This window comes from Anarhichas minor, unplaced genomic scaffold (assembly GCF_050575085.1).
Source record: "Anarhichas minor isolate MPS153535 unplaced genomic scaffold, ASM5057508v1 ptg000136l, whole genome shotgun sequence".
NCBI classification, from domain to species: domain Eukaryota; kingdom Metazoa; phylum Chordata; class Actinopteri; order Perciformes; family Anarhichadidae; genus Anarhichas; species Anarhichas minor.
This window is the reverse complement of record NW_027466582.1, coordinates 20,714,877-20,729,340: the sequence shown is the minus strand read 5'-3', so window position 1 is coordinate 20,729,340 and position 14,464 is coordinate 20,714,877. Positions and strand designations below refer to the sequence as shown.

The window sequence follows — 14,464 nt, the reverse complement described above, 5'->3', positions numbered from 1 at the left end:
ATGGAAAGGGGGGCGTTGACCCAAAACAGGTAGAGAACCACTGGTTTATAATATACAATTATGTATTATCAGAACGGGGTGGGTCAGATTACACATGCACTGTGTATACGACACTTCCTGTTGGCCATCTCACTGCTGCAGAACGTTATCGTGCCTGCACACCAGAGACTGTCTCTCTTGTAATTTTAACAGCTTATTCACTTACCAGCAGCTCTAAAGCTTATAAACACATCTTGTTCGTTCAATCTATACAAAAACTGAAGTGACTATGACAGATATTTCTTGGCTGGGACCAGATGCCAGGCAAGTAGCAGCTGGTTCCAGACCTCTGGACAGGGTCGAGCTAGCTGTTTCCAGCCTTAATGCTAAGCTAAGCTAAGCTGGATGCTGGCTCCATGGCACCATATTTACTGTAGAGACATGAGAGACTGAATCATTTTACCAAATTTACCAAATGGCAAACTCTTTAACTGCACATTTCCTTCATGGAATTATACTACTATATATAAAAAGAGCTTACCTTAACCTCCTTCATGTGTGCCTTTATTGCATCCCTCTCCTGGTGGCAGAGCTTGAGCATGTCCTGCACGTCATGATACTTCTTTGTCCTGCTGTCCTCCATCATTGCCTTCATGTTGTCCAGTTCTGTCTGATGCACCTCTCTCTCCAGCTGCAGTTGCTGCCCCAGTGCGGCCCGCTCCTCCTGCACTGCTGTCAGCTTGGCCCGTACCTCCAGGGAGCTCTTCTGGAGGTTCTGCTTGGAGCTCTCCTCCTCAGCTAACCTCTGGATTAGCTGAGCATGGGCTGAGGTCATCTGCTTTAAGGCGGCCTGGAGCTCGGCCTGTGTGTCCTGGTCCATCTGGCACCGACGGGCTTGGGTGTCAGCCCTCTGCTCCAGCCTCTGGTTCTCTTCCCTCAGTCTTGTCTGGGCAGCAGCCAGACGTTGAGCCTCCTCCTCCAGGGCAGCGGAGGCCTCCCTCACCTAGGGTTAGAATCTGTTAGAGGCTGATCAAAGCTCTTTTAATGACTCTGTAGCTGAGGTGTCATTATGTTCTTGACTTTAACAACACTTCATACTGAACATGACAAATTGGTCTGCCAAAATAATTAAATCAAATCTCCAGCCATGCCTGTGGTTAACTGGGATTTTTGCACAAATGCTCATGTGCTTAGAACCACTAAAAATGTATTTTGCAAAACAGAATTGATATGTCTACCTTTGCATGACTTCAATGCTTGCTGACTACTAAAGGTGTCATCATTACATGACACACAGCATACTTCATGGTGGTAGTGTGATACTGTTTGATTTCTACCACAGTGCTGACTGCTGTCATTTATGAAAAGACAAGTCAAAGTGGTCTCCAATCAATGAACTAGACTTTCAGCCTGATGGAATAATACGATTTCTAAATGCTGACCCACGGTCTATGGTCCTACGAATAAAACAAATAACATGTCTTTTTTTGTGTCTCTAGTGAGTTGAACGATATTTTCAATTGCTAGATGCTCAATCCCCCATACCTCCCGCATTTCTTGTTCCAGTGATAACTGGCGCTGACGGGTCTCGGACAGCTCCACGTCCTTGCGGTGGAGCTCTTCTTCGCGCTGGGCCAATCGCCCTAGGATTTCAGCGAGCTCCCTGCGGGCCGCCTCAGTTTGCTGGCTCAGCGCCTTCAACTGGGCCTGGGAGCTCACCTTTTCCCTGGCTGCCTGGAGGGAGAAAGAGAGAGCAGGGGCAAAAGAGACAGAGAGGGTGTGGGGGGGGGGGGGGGGAGAGGAGAAGGGAAATGAAGATTGACAAATGAAGAGGAGGCGGAAGATGGTGTACAAAAAGGAGCTCTAACAATAATGATGAGAGCAAGAGAAAGAGTGACAGAGAAACATGCAGTAGCAGCTCTTGCACTGATAGGAAAGCGCTCGCTCTCAGCTCCCTGATAAGGGACAATGGTCAGGTCTGTTCAAGGCAGATTGCTTTAATACTCTGGCTTTGACTGGAATTTGCAAAGACTTTGCTGTAGCTCAGAACCTAATCATTTAATTGAGCACTTGATTCTCTCCCCTAATTCATTAAGGGGGCAGAAATGATTTTGTAATTAACGTCGAGTAAGCCAGGTGGGAGTCTGTCTGTCTGTCTGTCTGTCTGACTGAGAGGAGCGAGGCTGCTGACTGAGAGTTTGAGGTGACTCATTCAGTTCAAATGGAATGGAAATCACTGGGAGGTGACTTTCAAGCTAATAATCATTGTCAGCCTTTAATTATTCAACAAAGCACAACCACTGTAAGGTACAGTAAAAAGGTACTCAGACCACTTTACTTCATGTTTGGTTATATCATTATTAAGCTATTAAAAATACAATATTCAAGAGTTCTCATCTGACTTTGATACAAAACCCTCTATGCAATTTAGATAAAACAAAGTATGAAATCAAATGAACAGAGAAAGGAATGCATCCAAAACATTTTTCATTACTTATTGGTGTGTTTTAGGTATTCACCAGTTCTAAATAGCATTTTCCTTTCATATCTTTCTAAAACTGAGACCAGTTTCTTTCTCTTCATCATAAGAGGACTGCATGTGAACCACATACATATGGATTACAACAGATACAGTATGTGTTCATATCTCCTCTTTCCAATCATTACACTTCAAAGGTGCTGCTTTTGCCAATTGTCCAGTCCATTTCTACTACGGAAGAACTGGACCAGGAAAACTCATAAATAGTTCAACATCTGTATTTCCCCAGTGATAGGAGGGTGTTGATGTTTTTTTTATTTTTTATGTTGAGATCTAAAATTTAATTGAATGCGCTCCGTACCCTCAGAACACAGAGCTGCTACACATATATGAAATATAGCATCTGTGTGAAGGTGCGTTAAGACAAAACACAAAGCAGATTGTTCTTTGCGGCACAATTACATACAAGACACAAATAGATGCGAATTTGCGCTGGGCGGCGCAAATGCATTTAGACTATCCTCACTTCACTGAGATTCAGAAATGGAGGACAAACTTCTTGGCATCACATGAGGTCACTGGGAGCTGAATGACTCAAAGTCTGTACTATACAGAGACGGCTTGGAGAAGAATGTTATGAACCCAGACACAACAGTTTCTGGTCTATCTGGGACTTCCATAACACGTATGAGGCGGTGATAGTGTTTATTTCGGTCATGGTTGATGGCGGAATTAAACATTGCTAAGTTTAGCCCCGTGAGCCCCTCTTCCTTTCCAGAGGGAGTCCTCCCATTGGCTGCTGGGGTGAATGTTCGCGAGTTGAGAAATCCTCAAGCGGCCGTATTCGCCTGAGTAACGTGAGGCGAAAGATCCGCCTCATATGAACACACCTTTAACAGAGTAGAAACTGTGTCACTTTCCTACGTTCTGTGCATCCCTGATGCCGGATGTAGCAGCAGTTTGCTTCCACCTCCACTGATGTGTTCTGACCTCAGGGAGAGTTAGGCTGAGATAAGTTTTGTTTTATTCTCGCTGCCAGGGGCGTCGCTACAAATCAGTCTACTGCTGGAGCTGAGAAATGCATTTCAGTAAACTTTATTGATTACTTCCCTTTTTAGAACACACTGTCAAAGTCAAAGCAGGTATGCATGAGCCAGAGTCCACTGTTCAGTGAAGGCAACAAAGACAGTCAGTGTTTGTTGACGTAGCTGCCAGCTGGCTAGCTTTTAGCCTAGCTGAGACAGAGCTGCAGTAGCCCACCAGCACCCAAAGATACCGAGGCAATAAGCTGCAATGAGATTCACCACAGTCTGGATTCTGTGAAACAGCTGAGAGTTTTTACTTCGTTCAAAAAAGAGCCAAAAAGAACGACAATTGCCAACAGGAACAAATAAAGCAGCTGACTAAGCAGTTTTGGTTTTTATCTTGACACAGTGCTAGTTTAACTCTAGCTAAGGTGTAATAATCATAGTTTTGCTTTCCTGTTACAAGTGGCACAAGTTGGTTTTGTAACTGTATGTACAATCCATACTGTACATTTTTCATGCAGGCTTTACCATCAAGTAACTGATATAAAATGCTGATCTGCACCATATGGGACAAACCTTCAGGAAGGAGATTTCTTTGTCAATATACTTGGTGCTGAAGTGATTTTAGTTTTAATAGACTAAAACTACCATAAACGAAGACTGGACATCCAAATACGTGGATGGAAAATGTAGCTTTCAGAAGGCACTTCATAAATACATACAGGTCAAATAAAATTCCTATAAAATGTGCTTTCCTGAAATCTGGACTTAAATCTAGTTAGGTAAACACACAAGGCACAGAGGTTGTTGTGCCTCAACATCACAGAGAAACAGCTGAACGGGGTGAAGAAGCAACAAAGGCCGAGATATCTTGACTTTTAGTCCCTAGTTCTGTTCAAAATCCAGACCTTACATTTCCCATAATGCAACTCAAAAGCATCCCAGAAGCCAATGTCTTTCAAACCCTGCACCTCCAGATTGTAATACAGGCTTCTTTCTTCTTCTTTTCTGTTTTTATGGAGTCTCAATGTCAAGCTGAGATAACCCTAATGTTTCTCACTTCAAATGTAGTACTACAATTCCACTCCTTGCACTAGTAATATCTTGGCATACAGCCACTTGACTCTATGAGTTGTAAAGATAAACTAGTTTCACATTTTAAAGATCAGCAGTTCCTTAGCCACAGCTGCTAGTGTAGGCTGTGGTGTCAGAAGTCCTGTAATGCATAAATCTGCCTCAACCGACCTGTGAGGTCTTGTCAGTGTGGCCTTGAGCCTGGGCACTCGCCTCCTCCAGCTCCTTCTGTAGTCTCCTGCACTTTGCCCTCCACTGACGCACAGCCTCCTGGGCCCTGGTCTTCAGTTCATCTCTGCTCCTCGTGCTCTCCTGGAGCAAGGCCTCCGTCTCCCTCCTCTCTGCCTGCCCTCGGCTCTGAAAGATGAGCCAATGTATAAAGAAAGTGTACATTCCTTCTTCATAACCTGAAGCAGTATTTTTTAGCCATGCCAATGCTAAAAGGTCTAACAGGCCTAATTCACAAGGATCTCATGACTGCAGCTTTACAGTGTCTTTACATTTAACCTGTGGCTCAGAATGAAACACTGCACACAGCATGATTCCAATTCAAATGGTAACTAGAACAAGCATCCTTTGTTTAGAGTCCTTGATATAAATCACCTATACGCTGATGAATGACAGTGAGACGCAATAACCAATACAAAAATACCTGCATCTCCCTCAACTGTTCCAGCATTCGTAGCTGCTGCTCCTCCCGCCGTGCCAGGTCTGATGACAAGTCCTGGTATATAGAAAAGAGAAAGGTCAAGGACGTGTGTGTGTGTGTGTGTGTGTGTGTGACTACTACTAGTGCTGATGGCAGCAAAAAGACAGACAGGCGGGAGACAGGGAGACATAGGGGTAGGGAGGAATGGGTTTAGGGCAGAAAAAGACTGATTTTAAAAGCAAAAAAGCAAATAGGTATGAGAAGAAGAACAGTAAAGAGCGGTTATTATGAGCAAAGAAGAGGACAAAAGCCAAAGGCAGAAAGGTCAAAGAAGGTACAGACTGTCATGCTGCCCACTATTGGATTATCGGCAAGGCTGGTCTGAAAAGTAGTCTGAAAGGAGAGTTGCACTGGATTAACTTCATTCTTCCTCCACAAGAAAATCACAATCACTTTGAAGTTTCCAGTTTGATTGAAGTCTCCAGTAAGGGCAGGTAAAGTTAGCCTGGTGCCGTTTAGGTATTTATACCTAAACGGCAATAGTAGCAAAATGTTGTCGGTATCAGTCTATGACTAATACTCCTAACAGCCAGTTAGGAGTATTAGTCATAGACTGATTACTCATAGGCCTATTAGACTGTATATGAATTCAGTCACTGAGAAATTGAATCCTCCACCCTATTCTTCTCATTATACTCATTTACCGTTAAAATGAAACATTTCCAACGTCTTTTTTTGATCTTGACATAAAAACCATACGAGACGCCCCAGGTGATACATGCAAAAACCTTCTTCATCTTTTAACACCTACTCTGCAATAAGGGAAGCGTGGGAGTTTAAACACATTTTCATTGAGAGAAATATCAGAGATTAGAGGAATGTGCCAATGCTTTAAAGTGCAGCTATTTCTACTAACATTTTATTGATACCCTGCACAGCCTTGAATACCCCTGCTTAGCAAGGGAATATGTTTTGTTTTTATGTCTTGTTACAGTGATGGAAGTGACACAACGCACCAGTTTGCGACTGGTGGTTGATTTCTGATTTCCTATTCCGACTGTCACTTCATTTGACGATTTTAAGAGGATAAAGGGGCATGGAGTTGGCGGAGGATGCGACCACGGATGAGAGGCACCCGACAAACTAAAATAACCCTGCTCAGGGTGGAGACGCTAACAGGGACAAAGTCCATAGCATGCTTCTGGTGTGTTCGTTTGCACTCCAGCTGAGACATCCTGAGTGCATCTATTCTTACGGGTATTCTGCAGAGACCGCCACATGGATGACGAAAGAATGACATGCAATGCCTTCTCTGAATCACTGATGTTATAAGCTCTAGTAGGTTTTGTATAAATACCCACAATCACACAACTTCTCCGATACACACCTCCACCTGTAAGCTGAGTTGGACCCTCTCCTTCTCCTTTCGGTCCAGAGTCCTTTTCAGTTCTTCCACCTCGCTGACGACCGAGACCGTGTGCAGCTGGGCTCGCAGCTCCGCCACTTCTTTCTCCAGGTTCAAACAGTCTATACACATGAACACATGCAGGCACATAATCAAGTGTTGTTAGGATTGATCTCTCTACATGTGGAGACAAGAACTGAAGAAGAAATACACTGCAACATCTTTTGAATGAGATGAATATTTGAGCATTTTGACTTATTTTCTAACCTTGCTCTGAATTCGTTATACCTCTTTACCGACTATATAGGGGGTTTATATGCAAGACTCACATGTCAATCACTTCACTTGGTCACTTGGGGCAGACCCAGAGTTGGCAGACGTGAACAGAGTATAAATGAAGTGATAAATGATGCGAATGAAGCAAAACTCTCCGTGACAAACACAGATGCTGATATACAAATACTAAATACTATTGTCACTAATGTCATCATTAAGTATTTCCCCATATTTCATACAATCTATGTCAAATTCAGATGTGAACCTAAATCATATTTATTAGTTTTGAACTACTATAGAACTTTAGACAAATTTATAAGAACCATCAATGTTTTTTTAAACTTTCACTGCTATTTAAGGCCCTTTGATGCTCATAATTCAATAGTATTACAAAAAAAACATTGGGGCATTGACAGGGAATACTTTTACTACAGCTATTAGTAGTACAAATTTTCTCTCTTAGACATAATGTCAGCTATTTCTTTGGTTATTAGAGAGTTTTCATAGCAATCTTTTGCACAGAGGATTTGGATGTCGGTTAAATGGATGAGTTCCATTTAGGTCCTCATTTAATCCTCTGTGTCTTCCTGTTGATGCACCTTTCCCTCACCTCAACAGACCAGACTTAGATTTAGTACCTGCGCCTCTCTGCCCACCACTCCCCTCCTCCCTGAAGGTGTGGTTGCCATGTGGCTGAGCAATGGGCTGAGAAGTCTTCAGCTGAAGCTCAGTCTTCTCCTGCCTCATCCTCAGCAGCTCGCCGCGCATGTCCTCCACCTGGGGGTCGCCGGCCATGTAAGCAGAACCAGAGAAAGACATGTGACTGTCTCACAGCGGGCGAAACGACACGGACGTTCTCTGAGAAGATGCTGCACTGATTATTGTTGTGTCTGCTGAGGTTTACTGTACATCTGCATGTACAATCAGGTAGAGAACACAGAGACACTAACAAACCTGTTGAACAAGGGCCTCTCTGCTATCCTCAGACTGTTCAAGTAGTCTTCTAGCTCCCTCCAGTTCCTGCTCCATCTGAGAAGAGCATAACAATGACAAAGTCAGGACGATACATGATGAGGTAGTGTCCTGGAAACTGATGTGGATGTGTCAAAGGTTCAGAATGAGCATTACCTATAGTGTATAGCATCAGGTGTGCAGAATTCACAATGTACACAAATTGAGTTCAAGGCAAAATTATGACACCATTAGGATGTTTAAATATTGAATATTCAGATAAAAAGTTCGTAATTAAATAACTGCCTGAGCAAGAATATGAATTTGAACTATTACTTCAGTAAAATGATGCAGGGAACAGGAAGGAACTGTATTAAGGCAAACTTTCATAGCACTACGTTCAAAATACCAACCAAATGTTTTGACTTTTATTTTTAAATGAAAACATTTTTAAACATATTCACCTTGGGTTTCTCCCGGCCTGCTCTCAGTAGCCTGGCTGGAACTGCCTCCTCTCTCTCCTGGGCTTGAACTTGGCGTCTCCCTGAAGTCTACAAAACACAGGCCCCAGCATGCATCATTATAAGAGCGCACACAAAAGAGTAGAGTAAGAATGCAACACGAGAGTGCTATTACATCATGGCATCCCCCCCAATCTCATATTCTTGGTGCCATCATGGTGGATTTGTACAAGAGCTTAGATCCCACTCAATCCCACTCACTCTGAGCGGGCTGCGATGATGAATTACCGGCTGCTAGCAATAACATCTACCCAAGTGACTCATCATCTATTTGATTCACATCACAGCGGGCCCATCGGTGGGGAATAAATGTGCCCTCTGCTCTCCCTCCTCTCCTGCTCTTTAGTAGTAAAAGGGATTATTTTCCTCTTCATGTCCTCATGCTTGTTTATTTACCCTTAATTTTTGGACAAATGCATGATTTCCCATCGCCCTGGGCCCTGCTGGTGTCCCATTAGGGCACTACGGAGGAGAGGGATGCAAATGAATTGGTAGCTGTAACAGTGTAGCTCCCAAAGGTTATCAGTGTGGATACAGCTACACAGTGCCCCTCTGTGGTGTACTGATGAACTGCAGCAGGCAGGAGAGAAACAACGAAATGCTGTCCTCAAAATAAATAGTGTTATTACAAAAATGAACTAACATTATGCTGATGATGTATAATAAGGATGATTTGTGTCGCTGAATGGAAGTAGCAACATAAGAGAGCAATAATAGATAATGTGTTCTTTACTGGGACTGTGGGCATCTATTGACTTGGAGTGAATCTAGCTTTGAGTCTACATCACTAAAGTGCACCTAATGACACACTCGCTCAAATATTAATGCTTTGAAACCAATACACAGGTAAAAAACCATAAAAACATGATTGGCATGAAATGCGGGAAAGTAGCTGTTGCTTGCTTAGCGACCATGTGCACTGCATCCAAGTAATTGCCTGGCTGTGGTTTATAGTCTCGTAAAGCAGAGCAAGAGGTGACATAGTGGGAAGGCTGTTTTAACACAGCAGGGAGGCCTGCAGTGCACCAGAGAGGCAACCCTTCAATGAAGACTATGAAGTGACCCAACAAGTGCGGTGAAATCCAGAGATTTTGTGAGAGTTTACAAGCGCAAGTTCCACCATGAAACTTTTAACTGTACGCCGTTAGCAACATTTAGCACAACAAGCTACTGGTGTGCAAGACAGTCACACTATGCCGGAGCTGAAAGACCCGCCTACGGGTTTTAGATCAGCTACAACACCAACGGAGAGAGACGTGTAGAAGATGAGGACGGCGTGCCGGCGTTGCTCCACCGCTTTAGGGTCTGTGAATGCAAACATATCAAACATGCTAACGCACATTCAACATCACCCTGATGTGCCAATTATATTTCTTATTATTCTATTTATTTTGCATTTTCAATTCCATAGCATAATAAATGCTGTTTTACTTTTATAGACTAGTGTTACCTGTTGGGAAATACGGAACACAGAAGTGTTTGAAATGTTTCTTAATGAACCAGTTTACCAACGTTGCCCGATGCTTGCACTACTGAAGGTTCCAACTACATGAAAGGAATCAGATCTTGTGCATTTGATGCGATCACACCAGCCGAGACACCAAACTGGGCCAGGGCCGTAAAGTGGGAGGGCAGAGACCCCTTCCGAACCTCTTGCTTGGACCTCACCCATCTTCAAACTCGGCCTTCATTTCAAGTTTGGTGACTGCATCTTACAAGGATGCAACACTATCATAGTGACAAAACCTGTCTACAGACAGACCTGTCAAAGTACTAGAAACCTCCTGTGTGGTAGTTCCTCATACAGCAGGTGTCACATATTGCAATGATGACTCACAAGGTGACTGGTAAATATAAAAAACCTCTTGTGTCTAATTGTGTGGAAGATTATTAATCTCAATGACAGTTGATGGTTTTCTGTGATCTGCTCCGAGGTTATTTTTGTGAAAGATAATCACTCAACAAAGATCACTTGAGAATGTTTCAGCATTCATTTCTTAACGCCATCAAGATCGCATGAACACGTTTTTGTACCAAGAGAAGGCAACCAGAAGGGCTTAAGATATGTGAGCATATATGAGCATTCATAAATTGTGGAACATGTCAGGGGTCTGTGTTTTTACTCAGGAATAAACAACAGGCAAGTGTGCTGAATTACTTCATCTGCATCAGCAAATTTCTCATGGTGAAAAAAAGAAATCGATTTCATTGACTTGCTCGTAGTAAAATGATTCATGGATGCAGTGATGACTGCTTGACTTCTGATCTAGTATACAATCAAGCTTTGAACTACAGTAAGAGCATCAGACTAGTCACTAAAAGTTCAATACGACAATCAGCCCTTTAAATGGTAAATGGACTGTACTTGTACAGCGCTTTTCTAGTCTTTGCGACCACTCACAGTGCTTTCACACTACATATCGTCATTCACCTGTTCACACCCATTCATACACTGGGCTACCATCCACTTGCCATCAGGACTAAATAACATGCACATGCACATTCACAGCTACGGGAGCACTTTTGGGCTTAAGGACACATCGACATGCGACTAGCGGAGCCGGGGATCGAACCGCCGATTCTGAAGGACGACCCTACTCTCCACTGAGCCCCAGCATCACATTAATGGAACACATAAATAAGCAGTGCCAACATGGTACCTGGTATATGTTTATCCTGCTAAGTCAATCAGTGTCCTTTTAGTGTATTTGAAGTCTGCACGTCTTTGTGATGACTGATATTGCTGTTTGCCTGCTTTATTCTGTGTGTGTGCATGATATATGTTTAGTTGTGTCTGTTGTAATGTTATGATTGTCATATGTGCTTGAACTGGTTTCCCTTAATTTATGCTCTTCTATGTGCTTCAATGTTGTTTTGTCTGGTTTTGCGAAGTGTCTCTTTATTATAACATCAACCTGCTCAGGTACAGCAAATGAATGTGTGTTGTCTCTGATAAATAGAGTTCAAATTAAGTATTGTTATGTTCCCTCCATTGAATGATGCGCCTTCATGTTGCCTCTGGATTATTCTTCGCCCTTCTCTGTGAATGTGAGGGAACATGACAGTGTCAACGGGGAGGTGTTGGATGGAGGGATAACAGCAGCTGAGTGGTGAGGTGGAGTATCACCTCCTGCAGTTTGTCAGACATGGCCGCCCACTGGTCAGGCCTTCTCTCTCTCTCCACGCCACTTTGGTCAGGATGCATCTCTCTCTCCAGCTCCTGCAGACACCGCTCCACGCGAGAAGACGCCTGCAGACAGTGAGAGGGGGGCGTCTGAGGTCATCACCGGTGCAGGGATGGCAGCAGGATATGATAAATGAGACGACAGGAAATTAAATGTGGGCGACAAAAAAATATATCTTTTAGAACTGATGCAAGTATTCCTCGTCTAATCAGGAAGCAGCACACCCACCTGTAAAAAACAGTTATTACCTTTATCTTGACACATCCTCAGACGTGACAAGATAAAAAAATATGAAACATGTTGGAGAAGCATATTTGTCAAAATAGTGATGGTGAGGTGAGGGGCCACATACCTGGAAATGATACTGAAACGTTTGCTTAAGTTGGACTTCACTGAAGTAACATTTTAAAAAGAGGACTAGCCATTTAAAACACCAAAGTCACACAATAACACAACCTAACCGATCGAGGCTGCAGTAGACCAGCAGCTCCTGTGTTTTGTGAGGATGGTAATGTAGTGCACACTTAAACTGATATTGATATTGAGCTGTATCTTGCTTTGCTTCCATGCCGGTACTCCTGTCTGTTTCTCCTAACTGGGGACGTGCAGACCGCCATCCTCTGTAGGTAATACAGTGACTATGGAGAAGTACCTAATACAACCCCACTTCAAGAAATCCAAAGTGTCCCTTTAAAATGAAGTCCACAGAGCTGGACGGCATGCTTAAAGTACTGGTGGTGAAACACACAGCTACACTCACTGAGGACTGTCTCTGGGAAGTTGTCGTGTTGTCTGTGAGGCTCTCCATCGCTCGCCTGGTGTCAACATCAGACCTATAAAAAGCAGACAAATATTCACACATCAGAGTTTTGAAAAAGTCTTTGCCAGGACATTATTGATCAGAATGTGAATGCATAATGTGATGCCACTCAAAATAATTATGCAGCTTCAGATGTTAAAATATAGTGGATCAATTTGGTGTGGTCAGCAGTACCGGGGAAGAGAGATCTGCTGCCTGCCTTTTGACTTTCCAGTGTTGTCTCTTTAAGTCTCCCATGACACTTTTAGCACTTTCTCATCAAAGACATTTCAGAGACCCAAAAAATTATACATTTGTTTTCAAAGCTAACGAAGAACTTTTTTTATGGACAGTGGAAGTGAAAAATAAAGATCAATATGCATTCAGAGCCCAGGCCAAAGTTAGTGAGGTGAATAATGTAGAAAATCTGTGGGAGGAATAAAGAGGAGACGCTGTGTGAATGACTTTAGCAGTGTGTACTAAATTCCTAAAGCCTTATCCAAACATTCAACCAGTGTTAAGGCAAAAAAATAATAATAATAATTCAAGGACAAGCAGACTTTGTAAAGTGCTATACAATTACACTTTTATATTATCACGATTATTTATGCTACTTGTTACTATGGCAGGTAACAAAACACCAGTTGGAGGTTCAACTTAGTTCTAAAAATCCCCATGACAATGACTGGTGAAGTCAGTTGTGTGCTAGCCAATGTGCTATGTGGAAACAAAAAAACTAGAGTTTGATGTTCAGCCTTTGCCCCTCCCCTCAGATACCTATTCCTCCTGAGGATTTCTCTGTCCAGGTCATCAGACAGTCTGTGCTGGTCACAACGCAGATCCCTCAGGGACTGGTGCAAAGTGTGAATCTATATGGGACCGCCACAGACAGATACAGAAGACAAAACACTGTACATAAGCAAAGCAAAGTAAAAGCGTTTGCAATCACTGCCTTTACAGAGATGCACATTTATTGCAACCACTGTGAAAAGTAGAATGAAAGATAAATATGGACTCCTAAACACAATATATGCCTAAATACTCTCATTAACAAATTCAAGGAAAATATCATCAAGCCCCTTCAAGATTAGCATCATATCAACATTCCTGACTCAGTGTGCCCTCTTGTGGAAACTTCCTGAAGCTGCATGACAGTAAAAAGTGGCACTGATTGGTGGTTGGTTTGTCTCCATTCTTACATTGTCTGCTGACAGGCTGGCGTCTTTAAAACGAACACTGGCAGACTGAGACCTCCGGCTCCTTCCTGGAGTGCCTGTATAGTCCTTCAGTGGAGAAGTAGGGTAGAAACGCTGGCCATCTGAAATTACAGATCTACATTTGTTATAAAGTGTTAAAGAAGGAGCCAGAGATCCAAACACAAACTCGCTGCACAACATATTCAAATGTTCTTTTCACAAATAATACATTTGTTATGTATTATTTCTGTGTTATCTGCCTTCATGTTCCATCTCTTTGCAAATGATCCAGAACCAAGACTACAATGAGTGGGACAGCTGACAGCTAAATCCTTTCTTTACTCTATACCTGATCCTGAGCAAGCCTCCAGGTCACTGGTATGCAGGGTGGAGGCTGAAGCTGAAGCCCCATTGGGTCTGCTCACCCTCTGTGTCTGAAGCTGACTGATGGACTCTTCAAGGTTCTCCCTGAGCTGGTGCAGGGAAACAAATCTGACATAAAACAACAAACTAGTAAAACTATTAATTGTTTAAAAGCATTAAGAAGCAAAAAAAATAAATAGAGAGAACAAATATATATATATATATATATCACATAAATGACAACATAAATAGTGTAACTAGGGACTCAGCTCGGTATAGTATTGCCTTTGAAATGTTATGGATATGCACATGAAACCACATAACAGGTGTCTGACCAGTGCCATGGCTTCAGCCTGGTCATCTGTATGCTCCCGGTAGTGGCCCAGCATCCGGTCTACTTTGGTTAAATTCCTACTGGTGTCCTGCAACAGAAAATACGCGTTTAATTAAGGATTATTTCGATACGTTTAGATACAAACGCAAGCTATAATAAACACAAAGACCCCAAAAGTGCAACAGGTGTGTAGGGAAGCTGGTGTACTTTGGACGTGTCTGTCTC

General features: G+C 42.8%; 1 protein-coding gene across 5 annotated transcripts in view; it reads right to left on the bottom strand.

The window, feature by feature from the left end:
- cep128 (centrosomal protein 128) overlaps positions 1 to 14,464 on the bottom strand; it is a 39,591-nt gene that overhangs the window by 24,168 nt on the left and 959 nt on the right. For 3 of the 5 annotated variants that reach the window (XM_076083841.1, XM_076083840.1, XM_076083837.1), the window contains exons 2-15: positions 14,241 to 14,327; positions 13,892 to 14,015; positions 13,546 to 13,664; positions 13,124 to 13,215; positions 12,308 to 12,380; positions 11,490 to 11,636; positions 8,306 to 8,392; positions 7,845 to 7,919; positions 7,529 to 7,667; positions 6,597 to 6,736; positions 5,213 to 5,284; positions 4,732 to 4,917; positions 1,525 to 1,713; positions 521 to 982 (exon numbers count right to left, since the gene is read on the bottom strand). In XM_076083841.1, the coding sequence (XP_075939956.1) occupies positions 521 to 982; positions 1,525 to 1,713; positions 4,732 to 4,917; positions 5,213 to 5,284; positions 6,597 to 6,736; positions 7,529 to 7,667; positions 7,845 to 7,919; positions 8,306 to 8,392; positions 11,490 to 11,636; positions 12,308 to 12,380; positions 13,124 to 13,215; positions 13,546 to 13,664; positions 13,892 to 14,015; positions 14,241 to 14,327 (1,992 nt within the window). The remainder of the gene's footprint in view (positions 1 to 520; positions 983 to 1,524; positions 1,714 to 4,731; positions 4,918 to 5,212; positions 5,285 to 6,596; positions 6,737 to 7,528; positions 7,668 to 7,844; positions 7,920 to 8,305; positions 8,393 to 11,489; positions 11,637 to 12,307; positions 12,381 to 13,123; positions 13,216 to 13,545; positions 13,665 to 13,891; positions 14,016 to 14,240; positions 14,328 to 14,464) is intronic. The other 2 variants (XM_076083839.1, XM_076083838.1) reach the window with 2 other exon arrangements.